We start from the raw sequence: 23,000 nt of genomic DNA, 5'->3' as shown, positions 1-23,000 counted from the left end.
TATGTCAGTTCAAGTAGTAGAGATGTACCGATTAGGGTTTTGGTTAGCCATCTAACCTTTTAATCGATCTCGATTAGTCGTCTGTGCCGATCACTTTCAAATACCGCAACAAAATGTATCAAATTTCTGTCATATTTATTTTATTTACGTCTTGTTTCTGTGTCTTAAAATTCTTTTTAGTATAATATAAAATAAAATAATATATTATAACATAATGACTTATTATAACAATATAAGTATAAGAATAATTTTTTTTATGCCTTAGCTATTTTCAAATACACTCCTCCTTTCAGCGTCACTATAAAGGCATGAATGTCATGTTCAAAAGGAATCTTGGTTTTCTCGCAGACATCGACTCTGTGGTTACGGAGAATCGTTGCAAGTCCAACTTTGCTTTGATATTGCGCGAAACGGGCACCTACAAATAATTATAAAAAATTATATATTTATTTGGCTTGAAGGTTTGGGAAGGAAACTTTTCACAGAAAATTTTGAACAAATTCCAACTCATGAAGATTTTATATGTTAAAGATAGAAGAAATGCTTTCTAAATGGGAGAAGATGATAGAAGGTAAGAAAAAGATGTTGACGATTTATCTTTTCCATAATGTCATGCTGATTGAAACCGACGATCTAAGCACATGCCAAAGATTTGATATTTTCTTATCTTATTATTTTATTAGCATACCAATGCAGTTTCTTGGTCCATCGCCAAAAGACAGATAACTCATAGGATGCCTAGCGGCGACAGCATCCTCGTTAAATCTTTCAGGGTCGAATTTCTCAGGATCCGGATATACATTTGAATCATTTTGAATGGCATATATTGATATAAATATATCTGTTCCTTTTGGTATGGAAATGTTCGTGTCTCTAAACGTATAATTTTCCATCGCTTGCCTGTTTAGCATAGGTAATGGCGGGTACTTTCTTAGCGTTTCTGCGGAGAAAAGGCATAGAAAATATTACCATTCGTATTAATAAAATTATTTTTTGCATATTTCAATAATTTTGCGAGTCTACTACGCACCTTTAAGTACTTTGTCCAAGTATTTCATTCTTTTGATATCTGCGTATGTCAAAACTCCATTACTTTTGTCGTAGACGTCTCTAATTTCTTCTCTTAGTTTGTCTTGTATTTCGAGATTTTGTGCTAACTCGTAAAGAGCATGTGACATCGTTGAGGAAGATGTTTCGAATCCACCGACGAAAAATGCGAAAGTTTGCGAGGCAAGCAACGCGTCTGTGAGTTCTGCAAAATACAACAAGATTCGTTACTATGCATTATTATGATATTGCAATAATAATTTTATTATGATAATTTATAATATGATATATTTATAATGATAATTTTATTCGAAGCATAATATTAAACTGTATTCTCATCCTCACCAATATTGTTAACTCTATCCGGGTGTTTCTTCAGTTCCATCAGCAAGTGCACAAAATCTGGTCTGATTATGTTATTATCCATCCTGTACTTCATCGTATCGATAAATAAATTTACAAAAAAGTCATTGACTTCTTTTGGTTGCAGGTAAGAACCAATTATTTTATACAAGGATGGTGTAAATTCTCTACAAAAATCTCGAATTATCTGTTTCGCGTTAACTGCAAAAATTTGTTTGCTCATTCGAAGAAATTCAGAGTTCTTATCCTCGAGAGCATTCATGTTTAGTCCAAAAACACAGCTACCGATCGAATCGATCCCGAATTTTGCAGTCAACTCACGGCACTCCACTGGTTCACCCTTCTGTGCTAATTTTTCCAAGTGTTTCTCCAACTTTTCCGCGCATTCTGCTATAAGTGGGAACATTTCTTTGAGCTTGCCGGATGTGAATACCGGCGAAAGTTTAGCTCTCAACGGCCTCCATCTTTCAGCTTCTAACATGATGAGATTTTGCTGTATTGGTTCTATCTAAGCAAGAAATAGTAATAATAATTAGTTACTTGAAAAGTGTATGTAACGCAGAAACAATGAAGTTGTTAATTACTTTTTCATCATATATTTTAAATCCTCGGTCAGCGAATAAAGAGAAGTCCTTGATGAGAATATCTTTAATCATATCTAGGTTGTTGGGCATCAGAAGTGGTGATGTTCCTATGTATATTCCAAAAGCTGGTTCATTCTTATATTGGTCGTACAATCTCTTCATCCAATCGGCCATCGATTCTCTTTTAAGAAGAACGCCCAGAAAGTTGCCAAAAAAGATTACCGGTTTTGGTCCAGGTATATTGCGACTTTTCCAGAAGTTGTAGCATGAAGAGTAATGATAATAGATCGCAAGAAGTAGTATGGAAATGCCACACAGTAGTTGAAAATAGTCCATGTCGAACGAGATTTCTTTAATTTCAACGAATAAATATCAGTGTTTGTAGGATAGTTTTTAAATATAGAGTGTGCAATTAAAAACGTATTCTTAACTATTAATGATCGAAAATTTTGTATCTATATGATATTGTAACAGGATGAACATTCAGAAGGATAAAAACATAAATAAATCGTTAACGGGCAAGCTGAATACGACTAATGAATTTTGTTTGATTTTTAAAAACTTACCTCACTTTGGGCTCAGGATGAGATATTATTATGGTGTAACATGTTGTCTCTATACAATTGTGATAAATGAACCGCAACAGCGTGGAGTTCACATAATAATACTATCAATACGAAAATGAAAGACAGGCGCTTACGATTAGTGACGACACGACGCGTCACGATGGCAACGACTACTTCGAAGTAGATAACGATGATCGCGCTCGGATGATCATTAGTACTAGCGATGAATCGTGGAACGTACTTCCTTGATGTTGTTTTTTCTACTTATACTCTATAAAACTTTTAATGAAATAAAAATATTTATGGTATAAATTTTCAAAAATTTGTCAAATGTATAGCATAACTTTAGAATGTTCGTGGCATTTAGTCGAGTTTCGGACAAGTAATTTGCTATTAACCCCTTCCCGTGCCATTTAGTTCGACGAAACAGATCACGCTGATGCTCGTAAACAGGAACTTACATTCAGTCACGATCGTAACGGGGAAAAAAACAGTCCGCGAGCTCGGTTTGTTATGTTTACGTTTGGTCCAAGTATCTGGTCGCGAATCAGACTGGCGATATTCATGTTTGGGCCAAAATCTTCATCGCGAGTCTGACTCGCTAAAGTACAGGAAGGGGTTAAACTAAGAGCACTATCCGCACGTTTTAAAATTAATTGTACGAATTAGAAAATTGCACATACAGTGAGATTCTGTTTATACAAACCCCATTGAGGGACGATTTGGTTCATATGACCAGGTCGTTTATATAATAGAAGTCCATCTATATATAGGGTGGCTGGTAACTGGTGGTACAAGCGGAAAGGAGGTGATTCTACGCGAAAAAATAAGTCGAAAATATAGAATAAAAATTTTTCGTTCGAGGCTTTGTTTTCGAGAAAATCGACTTTGAATTTTCGCTCGGTACGCGTGCACTTTATCGCGTCTCGTTATAACGGATCTCATTGTAGATCGTTGTCTCGATGGAAAAATTAAAAAAAAAAATTTTTTTTTAATTTTTTATTTTATATTTTCGACTTCTTTTTTCGCGTAGAATCACCCTCTTTCCGCTTGTACCACCAGTTACCAACCACCCTGTATATTTCTCTCTATCGCTAACGATTTTTGGTTCAGTTAATAAGAATACATTTGCTTTTAAATACGCAATAACGTTGCAAGCCTTTATTAATTGCGACGCATGAGAGCGTATCACACAAGGAGCGCACCTATTATTTACATATTATAATTAGACATTGTACACATAACTGAATTAACGCGCAGCGATAGTTCGGATTATAGGAGCTTACCTAAAGTTCATTTAATCAGACACTATTAAACTAGCGCACGTAAACAGAGGTATCATAGAAACATAAACTAAGAAACTCTTTCTGGTGTCTTCAGTCAAGTGACTATAGTGACTTGTCACCAAACTGATACTGTTATGGCAGATATCTTGCAGCAGATAAACCACGAAAAGAAAAGTTTAGGAACACCGATACCGACTGATAGAGATTTAATAACAATCTATAAGTAGCTAATATCTGAAAGAACAAATTAATCATTTTGCGTCTTTTTGCATTATATTCAGTTATAGATGACACGTAAATCAGATTTTGCCATAAATCTACGCTCCATTAAATTCTAACTCATCGTTTGATAATAATTGTCATCACGTAGAGTATAAAATAAAGTAAATGATGCTTGTGTGATTATATACAGATATTTTCTGATAATTAATCTCGTTTGCTGATAATTCAGCGCGACAGATAACACCGTTGCTTGTAATAAACAAAATTATTACTACGTTCATTTGAAACAAAATAACTATCGCATAAGTCTGTGTATGGTTTGATGATAAAAGCAAGAAGGATGATGTTAACCTATAGAATATAACCTATAATATATGTTATCTAACATTTTAACTTTTCGACGTATTTTTGCTGCTACGCAATTGCACCATGTGTACTGATAATCAACTACACGCTATATAGCCAACGTATTGCAGTAATGTGACCGTAAGATATTGTACACTTACTTGTTGAGATGGGTAATTATATGAAGATGAAAGCTTCCTGCAAGAAAGAAACTGTTTGGATTGTATCTACGATCAATGCCAAACTGTACTGACTGAAGTCGTTTCAGCCAGAAATAGTATGACTGTAAATTTGCTTCTACCCACTCTCCATATGGCGCAGTTGATGAGTAGCAATTGGTTAACGCCTTCTTCGTACGCCGCTTATACGGCTTATTTTTTCTTACACTTTCTTATCTTTGAGCAGTCGAAAATTGTGTGGAAAATTGTCGATTGTATCAAATTTATTCGGAGTAATTTTTTAATTACAATAACGATTCGTTTTTATGTGCTAACAAAGTTGGTCCGTTTGTCGTTATCTTTATAATACTGTGTGAATGAAAATTCACGATAACCGAATTCTATATTGATACTTCCACCGAAATTTTGTTACATCTACGTTTCAAAAGTTTCAAGCGTTATCAATGAAATATTTTCGTTCTCTGATACGATCGTTTCTAAAGAATTTGTACACAATAATACAACTTAATTTACGGTTATTGCAAGGTACACGATGTAATAGTATAATTAGATAAAAAATACATTTAAATAATTATTTACATTAACATTGTGCTTTAGTTATCTTTAAATTTACCCCGCCGGCGAGCGATAACAAAAATGCCTCTTTGTCCGGTTCGTATGGAATTTTGGTTTTCTCGCAAACATCGACTTTGTGATTGTGCAGAATCGTTGCAAGACCGACCTTGCTTTGATAATTGGCGAATCGGGCACCTGAAAGCAATTTTTAAAAATTACATCGATCCGATATCGTATAATTAATCGTATAATTATCATAGTATCAACTAATAGCATTATATAAGAATAAGGGTACAAGATACAATGTTGCGAGTATATTTTATTTATTTTATTTAAATACCAATGCAGTTTCGCGGGCCATCGCCAAAGGATAGATAGCTCATAGGATGTCTGGCAGCAACAGCATCCTCGTTAAATCTTTCCGGATCGAATTTCTCAGGATCTGAATAAATATTTGAATCGTGTTGGATACCATATACTGGTACCCATACTATTGTTCCTTTTGGTATGGTGATTTTTGTGCCTTTAAACGTATAATTCTCCATTGCTTGCCTGTTTAATACCGTCAGTATTGGATACTTCCTTAGTGTCTCTATGGAGTAACAAAAAATATTTCTTCCGTAAAAATAAAGCACAGGTTTTATTCGCGAGAATCGGATCTATTCTCTCATTTATAAGTAAATGATCATTTTACTATCTTTTGAATAATCAAGTGTTTCTTTCTTTTTGTTATAAATTGTCATTACAGATTTCATTAGGTAGACGTGCTTTAATATTCTTTGGCACACACCTTTAAACACTTTGTCCAAATATTTCATTCCTTTGATACCTTCGTACGTCAGAGTTCCACCATCTTTGTCGTACGCATCTCTAATTTCTTGCCGTAATTTATCTTGTATTTCCTGATTTTGTGCTAATTCATAGAGAGCATGCGCTATCGTCGACGAAGACGTTTCGAATCCAGCAATGAAAAAGACGAACGCTTGCGCGGCAATTAGGGAGTCGGTTAGTTCTGTAAAACACACAATTTTTTGTTATAACTCTGTTAGTGACATATGTATTTTTCGCGATTTCATTTGAGATATACTTTCAAATTCCCTACTCACCAACATTTTCCATCTTTTCCGGATGTTCTTTCAGTTGCATCAGCTGGTAAATAAAATCTGGTCTTGCTATATTATTCGTCTTCCTATATTCCATTGTGTCACGAACCAGATTTATGAAAAAGTTGTTTATCTCCGTCATCCGTAAAAAGTAACCAACTACACTAAACAGAAATGGTGCAAGTCGTCTGCAAGATTCTCGAATAGTCTGTTTTATATTGGGAGCGAAAATTTGTTTGCCCATTCTTCGGAATTCGCTGTTCTCATCTTCAAGAGCATTCATGCTGATCCCGAATGCACAGCTCCCGATCACGTCGGTCGTGAATTTTGCAGCCAAATCACGACACTCTACTACTGGCACACCCTTTGCTACTATGTTGTCTAAATATTTTTCTAAATTTCCCGCGCACTCTGTTATAAGTGGGAACATCTCTTTCAGTTTACCGGAGGTGAATATTGGTGATAACTTCGTTCTCAGTGGTCGCCACCTCTTGGCTTCCAAAAGGAAGAGATGCTGCGACAATGGCTCTATCTACGCATGAAATGATATATCGATAAATTTACAAACACTTTGATTTCGGGAAGTCTTGCAATTGTTGCGAATAATAATTTCCGAAAAATGTTTGTACGATTATTTTATTATTTCCAAAACATCTCGTTTATCTTTGAACTCAAGATGCTTTTTACATCAAATCAACTGAATAAATCTGTTTTCAATAATGTTGTTGCGCGGAGCAATCAATGAAGGAAATACCTTTTCAAGTACTTTGAATCCTCTGTCCACGAATAAAGAGAAGTCTCTGATGAGGACATCCTTGATCAAGTCTAAGTCGTTAATAACAAGAATCGGTGATGTTCCTTCGTATATACCAAAGACCGGTTCACTTTTGTACTCGTTGTACAAATTTTTCACAATTGTGGCTACGGCCTGTCTTTTAAGAAGAAGATCCACAAAATTGCCAACAAATATTGACGGTTTTGGTCCAGGTACGCCACGATTCTTCCAGGTGTCATAAACCGAGCTATAGTAAAAATAGATCGCGAGAAGTATTGCAGCAATGCCGAGGAGAAGTTGAAAGTAGTCCATGTTGTAAGGTACTAAATTCCAATAATTAAAAATCACAATCAATGACTGCTGTCGTTTCTCTATTTTACTTATTTCTAAATAGTTTTACGCTTCGTTTCAAAATTATCAATCTTCAGTTTATTACGACGGATTGGTGTTTCAGAAATATTTTCTCGAATAATCGTATTCCATACGATCGTATTAATAACAAATACCTGGAATTCCTAATAACAAATAACTGGAGTCTTTCGGTCGATTTTTTTTTTAATTGCTCTCTGTCAAGCGGAAGCAAGTGTTTACATACCTTTGAACGATAGTCTATGGATATGCGAGGAAAATGTACTTCCGATGTAATAACGTTAGTCAAGTAATAATATCGCGTGATATACCTAGATTACAAAATATACTTCGTGTTGTTTTTATCATCTACGTGCACTGTGACGAACTCCCAATGTAGTGTAAAAATCGTAGTTATTCTTATCACGTTACCAATATCAGAAAGCCGCTAAAAAATCAATAAGTTTTGCTTGATCGATAAGAACATTTAAATTTTACTTTTAAATTGTAAATGAACACTTAAGGTAATTAGTCGGTTGAATAAAAAATACGTGACATTTAAATGTACAAATTAAATTTCAAATTGTTGTCATACTTACATGGTTGTTCTTTAAATAAAGCTTCTACTAAGTAGGAAAAAACGTGTCTGTCCGTATCTCACACAGAATGTTGAATGATATTAACGATGATGTTTCAACTTGAGCCAGCTGAGCGATAGCAACAGAGTCATTTTAGCTACTGTCGGTATTTTGCTGCTTGGCGTCATGCAACACACACTATTTATACGAAGGCAGGGATCAAAAGGCAGATTAACGGAAACTAATTTAGATTTTGAAACGAATCAAGTTTTCGATATTGTTTTCACGAAAAGTTTCAACTTTGTTTCATCGCAGTGAATATTCTCCTTCGCTTATCTAGAGAATACGTATATATATATATATATATATATATATATATATATATATATATACATGGCAATAAATAGTTTGGATATCGTATTATTTTATCAGTTTTTTCTTGAGAGGAATTTGATAACAAACAGTGACACAGCGTTAGTCCATTTCATTATATAATATTTATTTGATTTATAGAAATATGACCCGTATGACCATTAAATATATTTATAGAACATATAAAAAATATGAAATATCACGGGTGACAAAATCAGTTTAAAGATATAATAGAAATAATGTAGGGAAACTGTGTATATATATATATATATATATATTTGTCTAGTAAACAGTATTTGTCGAGAGTCATTCTGATAGATTGCAACGAAGTCCTTGACAAAGATTTACTCGTATCGTTTACGTAAACCATTCGTCATTGTGTAACGTCACCGTATGGCTTGCGAATATAATCACGAATTTACTGATACATATTGGATCAATATATAAATCATCAACATCCTTGATTCAATCTTTTGCTAACTCATTCTGACAATGTAACGTGTCATGAATATAAAAAACAATGTTTATCTGATTTATGAATTAATTTATACGAATGAATATATTTACTTGTAAATTAAGTAACAGTAGTAAAAAATTACTGTAAATAGAACAGTCTTCTTTTGCCGCTGATCTAATGATAGAAACTATTTCGCTCTAAGAAAACTGTTTAAGGATTTTGACGTGTTAAAGGCATGAAAAATGTTCAAACCGACCAGCCACAGAAAACGAGAAGAGTGAGTAACAAGTTACCATTGGTAGTAACCGATAGTAAGTATTTTGATTAACGCAAACTTGTAATCGATGCTATAATTTTATTATCAATTTTAAGTCACCATAAATGGTCGGATTAAAATTAGCTAGATATGTACATTATTGCGTATAACAATACAATTTTTAACTTTAGTATATTAATTCTCTACTTTGGTTATTTTCAAATGCACACCTCCTTTTAACGTCAGCATAAATGAAAGGGGATCAGTTTCGTAGGGAATCCTAGTTTTCTCACAAACGTCGACTTTGTGATTGCGAATGACCGCTATAATGCCAACCCTGCTTTGATACTGTGCAAAACGAGATCCTGAAAATAACGATTAAGAAGCTACGTCATTCATGCTTTTTTTTTTTTTTTTTTTTTTTAGAGGTAAAAGATACTTTACAGCGTAGGTTTTCTTTTCTTTTGCTTATTTTTATTAACTTACCAATGCAATTTCTTGGACCATCGCCAAAAGGCAAATAAGCCATAGGGTGTCTAGCAGCAACAGCATCGTCGTTGAATCTTTCAGGATCGAATTTCTCAGGTTCCGGGTAGACATCTGCGTCTCTTTGGATTCCATAAGCTGGCACCCACACTTTCGTGCCCTTTTCTATGCTGACCTTGGTGCCTTTGAACGTGTAATTTTCCGATACCTCTCTCATTATAAACGGTATTAGCGGGTACATTCTCAGCACCTCTACATAGAGGAGAGTAAATAATTTATGTAAATCATCGTTTCGAATGTTGGAACAACTGCTCGAATAATTTTCTTCAGAAATCAAAGTTTCGTTTTAACATTGTAACGCACCTTTGAAAAACTTGTCCAGATATTTCATCTCTTTAACTGCATCGTACGTTAAAACTCCTTGATGTTTGTCGTAAACCTCTCTGATTTCCTTACGTAATCTGTCCTGTATATGTTGGTTTAGCGCTAGTTCGTAAAGAGCGTGAGATATCGTCGTTGAGGAAGTCTCGAACCCAGCCGCGAAAAAGACAAAGGCTTGCGAGGTGAGCAACGAATCTGTTAGTTCTGTAAAAGACAATATCACCGACCTTTATTATCAACTAAATTATTATCAATTAAAATTGGAAAATTTCTTCTAAGAGGAAGTTTTTCGATAACGGAATTCAAATTTCGAAGCAAAAATTCATGGCTCTCTTTTCACTCTTCTGCACGTTAAGATTTATCAGAAATGGACAAATATTTGTAATCCACCTAAAGAAAGTCACAGACGGTTTATTTTAAACTGTATACCTATATTTTCTAATTTCTCTGGATGGTCTCGAAGTTCCATCAGCGTGTTGATGAAATCTGGTCTGATTATCTTATTCTCTCTTCTGTATTTTATCGTGTCTCTGACCACGTCTATTAAGAATTGATCGACTCCTGGAATTTGCAGTAGATGGCCAAATATTTCGTAGATGTTTGGCAGAAATTGCCGACAGATATCTCTGATTTGCATTCGCGTGGTCTGCGTGAACATTTTTTTGCCTACTTCGCGAAATTCGCTGTTCTCATCCGAGAGAGCGTTCATGTTGATTCCAAAAGCGCAACTACCAATTACGTCGGTTGTGAATTTCCCAGCCAAATCGCGACATTCCACTGGTTTACCCGTTTCGATCACGCTGTCTAAGTATTCCTCCAGATTCTTCGAGCATTCTATTACGAGAGGGAACATTTCTCTCAGCTTGCCTGACGTGAATACTGGAGAGAGTTTTGCTCTCATTGGTCGCCATCTTTCCTCCTCCAGAGCGAACAGATGTTCTCCCAGTGGTTCTGCCTGAATAAAATCTCTTTTTGAATTTTTCTTTCTTTCAAGAAGTGGATATTAATATATTTCCTTTTACGCGCCAAGTGGCGTAAAAGTATCGGGCAATCAACGAACATAGAAACAGAAATTCGTAAATTAATTATAATTTTCAAGTACCTTTGGAAACAGGCGGAAACCTCGGTTAACGAATAGAGGAAAGTCCTTGATGAGAACGTCTTTGATTAATTCCAGATCTTTAATAACGAGGACAGGCGTCGTTCCCTCGAATATTCCAAACATTGGCTCTTTCTTATATTCCTCGTAAAATTCTCTCAGCTTATCGGCTAGCGACACTCTTCTAAGTAAAATATCTTTGAAATTACCAATGAAGACAGTAGGTTGCGGTCCGGGTATGCCACGAATCTTCCAGTAGTCAAATGTTGAGGTATAATAATAGTAGATCGCTAAAAGCACCACGCCAATGGCGCAGACAAGTTGAAAATAATCCATGTTGTATCACGCTTTCTGTAAAAATCAAATTTCACTGATCAGAATTGACTGGTTACAGTAACTTCTGCTTCTTATAAAGTGGATGACTAAAGCCACATGCTAAACGCAGGAAAACAAGCTAACAATTAATAACTAGCAGATTGATATCTGCGATATGTCAACTCCTCGATTAATTATCGATGATCGGAGTCTCTAACGATTAATTTTCTTTTATCGCAAGCGTTAATCAAATAAATTTAAACTTTTTATCGATTATTCATTTTTATTCCATATCGAAGAACAATTGGATATCCACTCGAAAAGATCTTAAAAACTGAAACTTAATCCCAGTCTTCTTTGTCGATATTTCTTTCTTTGTAATAAGGATTTGCGCTGTTTAACAAAATAATAGCCTCTTATCATCTTATCGAGTTTTCGTCAATTTGCTTGTCAAGTTGCTCGAATATGTAGCTCAATAATTTCTATGACGACACTGCCGTGTTCCTTCTGTCGTTCGTACCGATGCTTACTTTTGTCGTCGCCCTAGAACAATCTCCATGCACACTTTTCTTGTTACAGTCGTCATCCAATTTAAGTAGCTATACATTCAACTGATACGATCGTTTCTTCTCCACATGTGTCACACTTGTTTGTTTTCTCGGTCATTCTAAGGTCGACATACACCACCGAGGAATTGTTTTAATCAATTTATAGATATCATTTATCTAATGCGAACCTCTTTATTGAGTTGACTGAAAATGTCCTTCTAAATTTCGACTTAAATACGAGATACAAGTATTTCGGGGCATACGCCATAATGTTAAACAATTGTGATATAGAAATAATAATCAGAGCCACTTTAACGTATTCTTAAATCTCTATATCGATATTGTCATTCATTTGAAAAATACGTATCTTTTATTCCATATTACGCGAGATTAAAATTTAGTACAAACAAGCAGTGCAGCAAGTATACAATACTTTACGGTATTCACCTTCGCTTCCTCGTCTATCTTTATTTTATTTATTATATAAACATGACCCCACAAGGGAATACATTTTAATTTCATCCGTAAGATAAAAATAAATCATTCGTTTTGGTAAAACTTTGATAGCTGGTTCTCAGCAACAAGCAGTGCAACAAGTATACAATACTTTACGGTATTCACCTTCGCTTCCTCGTCTATCTTTATTTTGTTTATTATATAAACATGACCCCACAAGGAAATACATTTTAATTTCATCCGTAAGACAGCCAAGATCGAAACGATCGCGAAAAGAAAAACTAAGGTAATCAAATTGTCAAAACGAATGATGAAGCTAATCTCCAATGACTTTGAACAGCCGTGAACTTTAATGTAACGTAATAGCTTTGCTTTATTGAACGTAACGATTCTAACAACTATACAGTAAAGTCACAACTGACTATTAATTAAGAAAAGGTTACTCTCTGCTTCTTTTGGTTCGCGCCGGTTTCTGATATTTGATTATTTGTATTTGTTCCATTGGTCGAATTCAACAGACGCAAAAAAATTTCCTCGATGAATAGTTGTTTTGCTCAACCAACTTCATCAATCGATAAAGCACGTAAAACTGTTATCTCATTATACACAATGTGAATTGATTATTTTGTCTGCTACGTTGAATACAACACTAATGAAGATGGCCGTTCTTTCCCGCATTTTAAATAAATAAGTGCATAGACTGGTGTGGGTATTGTAGAAATGTAGAAATAATTATGCACATTGTTTTGAAGCCCACGGAAACGCGTTGCAACCAAAAGTTATTTCTGTTCATTTTGGTAAAATTTTGATACGTAGCTCTCTCAAAAAACGTAAAATGTTTTTGCAGCAAACAAATGTTACAACATTTATTTTCCATTTCTTTGTCTATCTTTATTTTAGTTATAAATAATTTTAAATAGATAGGTTTGATAGATTTTTTATGATTACATGCGTATCTTTTAGATGCACTTTAAATGTATTTACAAAGCTCATGGAATGTCTCATTTGTAAACAGATAAGATTGCAGAGATAGCAATATTTGTGTAACGATTCAAAACAATAGCCTGGTTGTAAACAACTATTGTTTTCCCAGCTGTAAGTGCGCTACTTTTTTCACAAATGTATCTTTACAAGGTATACAAATAATAGTAATTTCACTACATTTTGCAATGACATTGTACCGTGGTATAACACAAAAATGTTGAGATTACATTGAGCAGAATGTTTACGTTCGTTCCCTTAGACAATGAACTCAAACAATCGATACGAGACAACCTTGAATGAATGTAACAGTGAAATTGAATTGTGTAATATTAGAAATAAAAAATAATCAACATGATTATCGTCATAGAAAGTCTAAATTTACTAATTATATACATTGTAAACGGATTCCATATTATAAACTTTAAAAAAAAATTAGGTTGTTTCTAAAAATAAATAAAATAAAAAGTAAGAATTTTCTCCGAACTTTTTGATGAATCACGTAGGATTAATTGACTTGTATGTTGAAAAGTAATTGTTGAATTAGAACAGTTCTTCACATTTACGCGATGAAGTTTCCTTGATACGAAATCTTTACATATTGCTATTACTTACGTAGTAATCACGATCCTACGAATGTTTGTTCCGGGTCTACGTTTGTTGTGTATCGTGGAAAGATGTCAACTGATACTGCCAGCGATCATTACCCACGTCTCCTTTTAAATCGTGACGCAATTGAAATAAAATCATACATGAATGTATAGTAACAGAGATTATACGTAAGTTCTTCCAATTATTACACTGCTGATATCAAACAAAATATTTACTTATCTTTACTGTGTATCGTATGTCGTACATTACTGTGTATTACATAACTTACAAGTAATTACTGAAATTATTATTATTCTTGTAAAAGCAATTATTTCAGTTTAACTCGTGCAATTAACTTGCTCTAGAGAGAAAGAGAGAGAGAAGATAGGGTAGAAATTAGAAGTCACGAAACCCCATAGTGAACCATTAAATAAGGCTAATTAATTTGCTCCTTCCGTAGACACAGACTGTGAATATAAAATTTTTCGCTTTATCTCTTCTGCTATTTGACAAGAATTTCATGTCAGGATCATAAGAATACGGTTCCTTTGACTCTACAAGCAACGATTGTACGATAAAGCTTTTACCGAAGAAATTAAAATGAAAGGTATATAAAAAGCTATATGTACAAGCTAGGTATTTCATTTATTCTTCAAGAATTCTAAGCAATGCTAAACACTGCGAAAAATGCTGAAGCTGCTGTGGAAGTAAACACACATGTAACATTGTTGTGCAACACTTGCTGATGTAGCCAGTGAATAAGAATACTAACAGCAGATGGATATCGAAGAATTAGTAAATTAGTATTAGTAGATATTAATATTCGCTGTTTATATATGCTTATTATATACGTATATATTTCTATAACATTACATAAACGAACTGCTAGAAAGAATATCATATACATATTTCTATACCAGGTACATGCAACACATGAACATTCTGTATTGCTCTCTTATACAGATAGAAAATTATTTCGAGAATTAGTAAATTAATTTTTACTTTTAATTATGTTTAAATATAATCCTCCTTTCGGGCATATTATAAACGCATATGGGTTTAACTCGTATGGAATCGGTGTCTTCTCACAAACGTGCACCTCATAATTCTGCAGAATCTTAATTAATCCAATCTTCGTTTGGTAAATTGCGAAACGTGCGCCTGAAATCAAATAAATGAAAGAAGACAATGTCAATGCCATTTGATAAAATAATAATTCTATGGAAATAAAGTATAATCGTGTTATAAACGTGCCAATACAATTCCTTGGACCATGACCAAAGGGCAAATAGTGCATGGGATGCCTTGCATCTTCTGCTTCCTTGGAAAATCTCTCGGGATCAAACTTATCTGGGTCTGAATAGATATTTGGATCCCTGTGAATAGAAAATACCGGTATCCAGACTCTCATGCCTTTTTGTAGTGATACTTTCGTGTTCGAGAAAGTATAATTGTCCGTCGTTTCTCTGGATACGAATGCCAAAGGTGGATATTTCCTTAATGTCTCTATAAACGGAATAAAAGGAGAAGATAAAAGTATTGATATAATGAATAAATTACGAAAGCAGATTGGTGAGTCTCCGGAATCGCCGCTAGTACAATAGTTGGTATTTGTGATTGTTGTTGTCATTCCGGAAACTTTTCGTTCTGCCCTCGTATCGTAGTAAACCTCCCGCGTATTAAAGGAATCGATCCTGTTACGTCTCAACCTTTAAATACTTTGTCCAAATATGACATCTGCTTTATAGTCTCGTATTTCCAATCCCCGGCATTTTTCGCATCGAATTCTTTTATTTCTTCTCGTAGCTTCTTCTGTATCTCTTGATTCAGAGCCAACTCGTACAGAGCGTTGCTGATCGTCGTCGATGAAGTTTCAAAACCTGCCGCGAAAAATACGAATGCTTGTGCAGCAAGCAAAGTGTCCGTTAATTCTGAAAGAAATGATCCTGGTACAATAATGGAAACTATGGATAGATTCGTATATAAGGATATTTTACAAAGCCACGTGTTGCCATTTGCAAACGAGAAAATGCCAACAAAATGATAATTTCGACGCGATAATGACCCGAAACATTCCTCTAAATTAGTTAAGACTTTCCTTTCTTTCGAGAGAAAATGTTAATATAATTAAACGACCAAATCAATCTGCTGATTCGAACCCAATTGAACATTCGTGGGATTACGTTACACGTCAATTGGGAAGTTGAATACTTTACATATGAAGGGGAGCTAATGGAAAAAATTACACATACATGGCGTGAAATATCAATTGCGTGTTGTATTCGATTAATTGAATCGATGACACACAGAGAGTATGCAGTTATCAAACCAAAGAATTATCCAACATCCCAAGAATTATCTCAAGTAATTATGTAATTGAAGCAAAGTATATCTCAACTTTTGTTACAAAGTTTCGATTTGTTCATCCGATTCGTTATTAATCGTAGATCTTACACGGGCATAATTGGAAAAAAATAACATGTTGCAACTTCGTACGTGATCTGTTGTCTCTTTACGCTATTTTTAATTTCATCCGATGCATTTCGGAAGATAAAAGATATACAGCACTTTCCAAGCGCTCGTAATGTTTCTTAATTTTTGTCAGTAGGCGTACGTACAATAATTTATAGGACGAATAATAGTCTTTGCTAAAAACTTACTAATATCCTTTACTTTCTCGGGGTTATTCCGAAGTTCCAACAACGTATTCATGAAATCGTGCCTAACGATGTTGTGCTCTTTCCTGTAGTTCAACGTTTCGATGGTGATCCTCTCAATGAATACGTTCACCTTGTCTGGCGGAAGGATATAACCAAGTAAATCGTACAACTCTCCCATGCACTCCTTCATCCTGAATTTTATAATCGCCTTCCAGTGTGTAGCAAAGATTTCTTTGCCCATTCGGCGAAATTCGTTTTCCTCGTCCGACAACGAATTCACCTCTATCCCAAAGGCACAGCTGCCTATTACGTCGGTAGTATACTTGGCCGCAAGTTCTCGCACCTCGATGGGCTCTCCTTTCGCTATCAATATATCTAAATAGCTCTCGATACGTTTGGCACATTCGAAAATCAGGGAGAAGATTCCTTTGAGTTTGCCAGACGTAAATACCGGGGAAAGTTGCATTCTTAATGGCCTCCATCTTTCTACTTCTAAAGAGAAGAGGTGCTGAGAGAGTGGTTCCGCCTATAGCCATTGAACGAATTCACTATATTCGGGATGTTATATATTTGAAATATTTGGAACTTATTATATTATTTATCGTTATTTGTTATATCTTTTATCGCTTATCAAAAGAATAACTATCTAAGAAAGAGATATTAAATAAAAGAACATGAAGATACATAAACTTTCATTCGCTGGATGTATCAACTTATTTTTTATTTTGTTTGTTAGCCTGTTCTAATAGTTTCTTGCTGTGTATAATAATTTTTACTGTTAGTAGAGACTTCAATTTAACACGTTGAAATATAAACATGCGTTTCCATGCGTTCACTTACTATTTCTTGCTTCAAGAATCCGCGATTCGCGAATTTGGAAAAGTCTTTAATAAGAACATCTTTAATAATCTCAGGGTCCTGTATAACAAGATGAGGCGTTCTTCGTACGAATAATCCGATCATAGGTTCGTCTTTATATTCGTTATGTAGCTTCTGCAAGTATTCTGCAATCGATATCTTGCCAATCATCGGCCAGAAGACATTGCCAAACACTGGTATAGGTTTTGGACCTCGAACTGAACGATCCTTCCAAAAGTTGAATTTTGCCGTAAAATAATAATACAGCGCAATGAACACCACTGTCACGTAGCATAAAAATTCAAATGCCATTTTGACTTATTCAATCTCTCGACGATAGAGGTCAAAGTTCCGCAATCTGCAAAACATACAAATGTATGTATTATATATGTCGGAGAAGGGTCAGGAATAAGATTGTGGACGTTTGATAAATCTTCATTGGAATTTGCCATCGTCGTGTTATAACGAAGGTACGGTCTATTAATACGGGTATGGATACTACCGACTCGACAATCAACCGCAGCGGTTGGACACTCGCGATACTAGTAATGTTGGTCTTAGGTTCAATAACGAATCCGCGGTCAACGGGATGATAGATGTACGTGCTCACAAAAATCTAAATCGAACTCTTTGCGAAAACGTGGAATATCCACCGAGCGTACAGGCACTAAGTAACTCGCTAATACGACCTCACGAGAGAATGACTCTCCGTCGCGATGATGCTGCGGAGGAAAGCTACGATGGGGTGTGTCTGAGGACACGAGATCATCGGATTCGTCGAGGATAGCCTTCGTTCAGAAGGTGAGGGAATTTGGCGTTGATGCTAATTGGTCAATCTCCATATCGGTGGTTAGAAAAAATGCTAGCCGCCCTCGAGGGAAAGTTGCTAGTGGGAGACGCCGTTCGTTAAAAAATAGGTCTCTCCTATCTTCCCGTAGCTGGGACAAAGACTGTTTGAAGGACTTTAGTCAACTAATAGTCTGACTAATAGTCTAATAACTGAAATTACTGTTACTCAACTAATCCTACGATTTAATGACGGGCCCTCAGGCTAGCTGAACATGTACTGCGGAGACGCATCGACATCTGGCAATTATCTTGCTCGAAGAATAAGGTCTGCGTGTGACGAGCCACGGGAAACATTCCAAACCGTTGGAATGTTTACTGTCGCGTGCCGCCACAAATATTTCTTTTAAGGAGAGCTATAGAATTACTCCATTACTTTTGTTAGATAAAGCGTTGATCCCGTGACCGCGGCTACGTTCGGCGACTGGCTGTCGCTTCGAGCCCAAGCTCATTATCACAACTCGCGAACAATTACAATTAGATTAAATAACTACAATTGTTTAATTACAGCTATAGTAGACTCTAGATTACAATGTTGCGGGATTATCCAAAATTCCAAAGGCTCCGGTGTTCTTTCATCTCCGACATATATATATATATATATAATAATAATGAATGATATAGGATTATTTATTCAGAAGTATTAGAAATTAGGATTTCCAATGATTTCTATCCTATGTGATAAATTTATTGATAGATGGATCTATTTACAGTGGATTAAACAGGTAACGATGGTCATATAACGTGAACTAAATACGGTAATGTGATATAACTAAGACAAATAAATTGACAACTCAGAGCCCACAACTAATAGTTTACAACTCATAACAATTCGGTAACTTTCTTTCGGCTCGCAAGTAATTAACTCCTCACAACTCGACTCTCAATTAACGATTCCTCGCAACTTCGACTCTCAGTTAACGACTGCCGCATAATTCGTCTTTCTCCCTTAAGCATCCCTTTGTCTCTTCTCGTATATCCAATACGTATGATGTCGATGGGTCATTGAAGTTTGCAGATATTAACTTGATACTCCGGACGAGAATTATGCTCATCTTCCGAATATGCCCACAGAGCTTCAAGTTGCTCTGTCAAGTAGTTTCCAACATACAGTGGGGTTCTCCTTGTCGCGGCTAATACGGAAACGAAACTGTTCGAATAGTGGTATTTCCAGATAATAAAATAATTTTTCTGACATGAAATTTCACTTATTCAAATACCAATTAATCGACAATTTCTTGAAATATTTATGGATGCCGTATCTTTTTGACTGTTAAGTTGTAATTCTTTTAATAAAAATAACTGCACGGAGTTACATTCTTTTTGTATATCAAACCATCGAAGCTGCCACGAATGTTGTTACAATTTGTTACAAGTTACAATTTTCCTTCGCAGTTTCCATTTTTGTAAAAACGCCATTATCATCGTATCTTTGTCGCAATAGAAGCATTTTATAACGTTAATGTGATAAGTGCTTTTCTATCGTCGCTATTCTCAGAATAATCTACGCGATTTACATAATTCTCATCATGCTTTTTACTTACTATGTTTACGTACAATGTCTGCGATTGTCGTTTTTCTAATAGCACGTCTTTTTTTGCGGTAATTAGACAAATTTCTTGAACGAGTTTGAAATATGTTATCATGGTTAACATTCTGAACAAATCTTTCCAATACACGTAATCGTCGCTCGGCTTTCTTTTACGAGATATTCGTAAAAATCATCAATTAAATTTAGTTTCTATTACACTTCACTCTGGTACATAGATGATACGCATTTTTACATAGATATAAATCGAAGTGAACTCTGAAAATATCTGGGAAACTATGGCCGAGCGGCGATAATACGTTTAAGAAAAGATCATACAACATACTGACAATTGAGATTTTTCAAGTTCATCAAAATCGATATCACCTGCGACTTCTCTAATCATGTCGTATTTTCTTTTGATAGTTGGAACGCTATTAGGTTCATATTAAGCTCTTACGATCATTATTCGCTCGATCGATTAAAGGAAATAACAAATAAACAGAAAAGGGTATCTGTTATTGGAAAAAAACTATGTTCCGATAATAGAACATTCGGATATTAAGATTTGCGTATTAAGATACGGATAATGAGTATTCGGGCCTAAAATACAGAAAACGGATAAATAAAACTCTACTATATGGCAACTGTCAATTACAAAAATATCATTTTGAGGGAATTTAGAGTTTAGAGTTTAGAGAGGGGATTTGGAGTTTAGTCTATTGAATAAGAGGTAAGTAAAATATGAAAAATCATACTTACATTTAATTAGTTATTCCTCTTCCTCTTCCTTAACACCTTCCTCTTTTTCGTACAGTCGCAAAGTAATTCTAGTCTCTTTGAATGTTACACTAATGTATGCGAAACATTACTTTTACTCTGCGATACAGCAATTTCCTTTAAATCTGTTTCTCCTCACTGATTTTGTTAGCATCTATTTGTCGCGAAGATTAGAAACGTACTTGCATGCTATTCGCGAGGCACTGCAGTTCTACTATAAGCTTATAGGCTTATTTAACGGCCTTGACAAGTTCTAAACTATAAAAAGAAATATTGGGATGCTTGGATTTTTATCAGCGCGTTGCTTCGTACCAAAGCTGATAACTCCATTGATATTGACAAATTAGGGCTTTAAAACGTTAAAACTCTACAAAAAATGCGACAAAAAGATATCGACACGCTATACAGGCCACTTAAACTGTAACTGTTTCCTTATTCATCTAGAGAAGAAGCAGTAATACGGTAACTACAATCTCGCGAGAATCTAGCTTCCGTCATCTTTTATCTTAAAAGCTAGAAACAAAGACACTTGAGAGTAAATTAAGCTCTCTGCCGCGTATACTGAGTCGTGCGTTAGCGGATGCAACAATTTTGCAACTGGAACGTCTAGTCCAGTGCAGTTTCAACGCCAGTCGGTACAGTTTCAGACGGGCAAAAAATTCTGGTGATACGAGGGAACAAAGTTGAAATCCGAAGACGCGTGCTATTCAAGAAACATATTAATTAAAATGAAGCGGGGAAAGGACGCTTGTAATAGGAGTTTAGCCTCCTCGTAAACTACAGAATCATACATGTTATTTAGTGCTTATAGTTAATTGTTCAGTTCCGAAACTTCTCCTTCCTTAAGATGCGCAATTATTACTTCATAAACGCACCGTTGCACACCGATTTCTTTATGTTCAGAAAGCCTAATATCTTTCCGTATGGGCAATGATTGAACGGCGCTGAGCTAGGATATTCCATCTGAATCAGTCACACAAGTCTCGAAAAAGAACAAATTCAACATTAGATATCTATTATCTTCCATGTATTATTTATTGATAAAATAACAATCCTATTTTTCTTAATGTTATATTCTTAACTACTTAACATTTTGTACAATTTTTTCCTATATACAAGGGGTGGACTACCGATACTACCGATAACAAGGATTACATGAGTTTACAAGCCCCGTGCGTGTATACACGAAGATACAAGAACTATCTATTTGATATAGGTAGTCCTTTTAATTCGGCAGTCAGGAGACAACCGGCAACGCTACGATAACAAGTTATATAAACATCAACAATGTTTTAATTTGACTATATTGATATATGTAATGAAAACATGAACTACTTGTTTCTATGAGTAAAATATTTGAACTACTAGTAAAATACATAAAAACAATATTCAACAGAACGTGTACCGCGCCTCGATATTATATTGAATTTCATTTGTCACACTCCGACAAACGTTCGTCGCATTAAATAATACGTCTATAAATTAAACAATTTTATAAATGCCGAAGTATACGTTAATAAAAAATTTTATTTGTGACAAATGAATGTTAAAATTGTGTTAGTCCTCTACCCTGGTTATCGTCAAATACAAACCGGTTGTAGGTGTCAGAACGAATGAAAGTGGATTATATTTATAAGGAATTAGAGTTTTGGAACAAACGCCAACCTTGTTTTTATGCAGGATTTTTATTAATCCAATTTTCGTTTGGTAGATTGCAAAACGTGCACCTGAAATAAATTATCGAATGTCAGATGTAAGTAAGTTCATTAGTTGTATTTTTTAATATATGTATTATGATACTATATATACTACACGCAACTTTACTAATCGTAATTCTATCAATTCTAAGTCTAATTCTCCGATGGCAGGTTTCTTGCGTTATGTTCGTCTAAAGTCACGCCTACTTTTTTTTCTACATCTCGATCTTAATCGCACGATCTTTCCGCTTGCATACTCGACGTTTAAAACTCCGCAATTCGTAATAATTCTTAGAATTTTCATTTCCAGAAATATATGTTTTTACCCATCCTCGTTCGAAGGATAAAATTATTTAAAGATATATTTCGTTTCATATCGCCAATGTCGATCAATTATTTGAATTATTTATCAAGAAAAAACCGATCGATATTTTGCTAAATACGTACCGACACAATTTCTCGGTCCATGTCCAAAAGGTAAATAATACATAGGATTCCTTTCTTTCATCTTATCCTCGGAAAATCTTTCGGGGTCAAATTTTTCTGGATCAGGATAAATCTCCGGGTCCCTGTGAATGGGAAAAACTGGCACCCATATCAACGTTTCTTTGGGAATTGTTACTTTCGTATTTTCGAACGTATAATCTTCGACTGACTCTCTGCTTAAAAATGGCAAAGCTGGATACTTCCTTAGTGTCTCTGTATATGAAATAAGAATGATAATTACTGGTATAAATG

General features: G+C 34.9%; 4 protein-coding genes across 5 annotated transcripts; all 4 read right to left on the bottom strand.

Moving 5' to 3' along the window:
- Positions 1–50: 50 nt before the first annotated feature.
- LOC117213489 lies at positions 51–8,128 on the bottom strand. The gene is made up of 12 exons (XM_033458867.1): positions 7,973–8,128; positions 7,005–7,348; positions 6,254–6,782; positions 5,938–6,159; positions 5,488–5,739; positions 5,185–5,342; positions 4,341–4,419; positions 1,995–2,344; positions 1,393–1,918; positions 1,031–1,252; positions 689–940; positions 51–418 (listed from the first exon to the last, which is right to left on the bottom strand). Exons 2-12 carry the CDS (start codon positions 7,335–7,337, stop codon positions 255–257), a joined length of 3,087 nt encoding a protein of 1,028 aa, XP_033314758.1. The 5' UTR covers positions 7,338–7,348; positions 7,973–8,128; the 3' UTR covers positions 51–254.
- A 987-nt stretch (positions 8,129–9,115) lies between these two features.
- Positions 9,116–13,986, bottom strand: LOC117213484 (probable cytochrome P450 6a14). The gene is made up of 6 exons (XM_033458858.1): positions 13,918–13,986; positions 11,006–11,353; positions 10,333–10,858; positions 9,886–10,107; positions 9,523–9,774; positions 9,116–9,401 (listed from the first exon to the last, which is right to left on the bottom strand). The coding sequence occupies exons 2-6, from the start codon at positions 11,336–11,338 to the stop codon at positions 9,232–9,234; spliced, it is 1,503 nt and encodes a 500-aa protein (XP_033314749.1). The 5' UTR covers positions 11,339–11,353; positions 13,918–13,986; the 3' UTR covers positions 9,116–9,231.
- Positions 13,987–14,703: 717 nt separating this feature from the next.
- LOC117213485 (probable cytochrome P450 6a14) lies at positions 14,704–21,122 on the bottom strand. Of its 2 annotated transcripts, none has more exons than XM_033458860.1 (6): positions 20,548–21,122; positions 17,394–17,769; positions 16,554–17,079; positions 15,603–15,824; positions 15,148–15,399; positions 14,704–15,054 (listed from the first exon to the last, which is right to left on the bottom strand). In XM_033458860.1, the coding sequence occupies exons 2-6, from the start codon at positions 17,721–17,723 to the stop codon at positions 14,885–14,887; spliced, it is 1,500 nt and encodes a 499-aa protein (XP_033314751.1). In that variant the 5' UTR covers positions 17,724–17,769; positions 20,548–21,122; the 3' UTR covers positions 14,704–14,884. The 2 variants fall into 2 exon arrangements, with proteins under 2 accessions (XP_033314751.1, XP_033314750.1); XM_033458859.1 differs by lacking the exon at positions 20,548–21,122 and adding an exon at positions 19,063–19,146.
- A 457-nt stretch (positions 21,123–21,579) lies between these two features.
- On the bottom strand, positions 21,580–22,965 carry LOC117213533 (probable cytochrome P450 6a14; the record flags this gene model as incomplete). The annotated part of the gene is made up of 2 exons (XM_033458952.1): positions 21,580–22,292; positions 22,710–22,965. Coding segments are annotated over 2 exons (426 nt in total), but the record flags the coding sequence as incomplete, so codon positions are not given.
- Between the last annotated feature and the right edge of the window lie 35 nt (positions 22,966–23,000).

Source organism: Bombus bifarius, unplaced genomic scaffold, assembly GCF_011952205.1.
Source record: "Bombus bifarius isolate JDL3187 unplaced genomic scaffold, Bbif_JDL3187 scf7180000009111, whole genome shotgun sequence".
NCBI classification, from domain to species: Eukaryota; Metazoa; Arthropoda; class Insecta; order Hymenoptera; family Apidae; genus Bombus; species Bombus bifarius.
Note: the sequence above shows the minus strand (reverse complement) of the source record. Positions and strands in the feature narration are given on the sequence as shown.

What these genes read in the sequence shown, in the direction of transcription:
- LOC117213489 (XM_033458867.1), bottom strand. Translation starts at nt 7,337, where the DNA reads ATGGACTACTTTCAACTTCTCCTCGGCATTGCTGCAATACTTCTCGCG. An exon ending in GGAAAAGATGGAAAATGTTG is followed by an intron (nt 6,160 to 6,253) that starts GTGAGTAGGGAA and finishes TGTGTTTTACAG; the next exon opens with AACTAACCGACTCCCTAATT. An exon ending in TTTTGTTTCAAATGAACGTA is followed by an intron (nt 2,345 to 4,340) that starts GTAATAATTTTG and finishes TTGAAATTAAAG; the next exon opens with AAATCTCGTTCGACATGGAC.
- LOC117213484 (XM_033458858.1), bottom strand. Translation starts at nt 11,338, where the DNA reads ATGGATTATTTTCAACTTGTCTGCGCCATTGGCGTGGTGCTTTTAGCG. An exon ending in GTTTCCGCCTGTTTCCAAAG is followed by an intron (nt 10,859 to 11,005) that starts GTACTTGAAAAT and finishes GATTTTATTCAG; the next exon opens with GCAGAACCACTGGGAGAACA. An exon ending in TCTGGACAAGTTTTTCAAAG is followed by an intron (nt 9,775 to 9,885) that starts GTGCGTTACAAT and finishes TCCTCTATGTAG; the next exon opens with AGGTGCTGAGAATGTACCCG.
- LOC117213485 (XM_033458860.1), bottom strand. Translation starts at nt 17,723, where the DNA reads ATGGCATTTGAATTTTTATGCTACGTGACAGTGGTGTTCATTGCGCTG. An exon ending in CGAGAAAGTAAAGGATATTA is followed by an intron (nt 15,825 to 16,553) that starts GTAAGTTTTTAG and finishes CATTTCTTTCAG; the next exon opens with AATTAACGGACACTTTGCTT. An exon ending in TGGTCCAAGGAATTGTATTG is followed by an intron (nt 15,055 to 15,147) that starts GCACGTTTATAA and finishes ATTTGATTTCAG; the next exon opens with GCGCACGTTTCGCAATTTAC.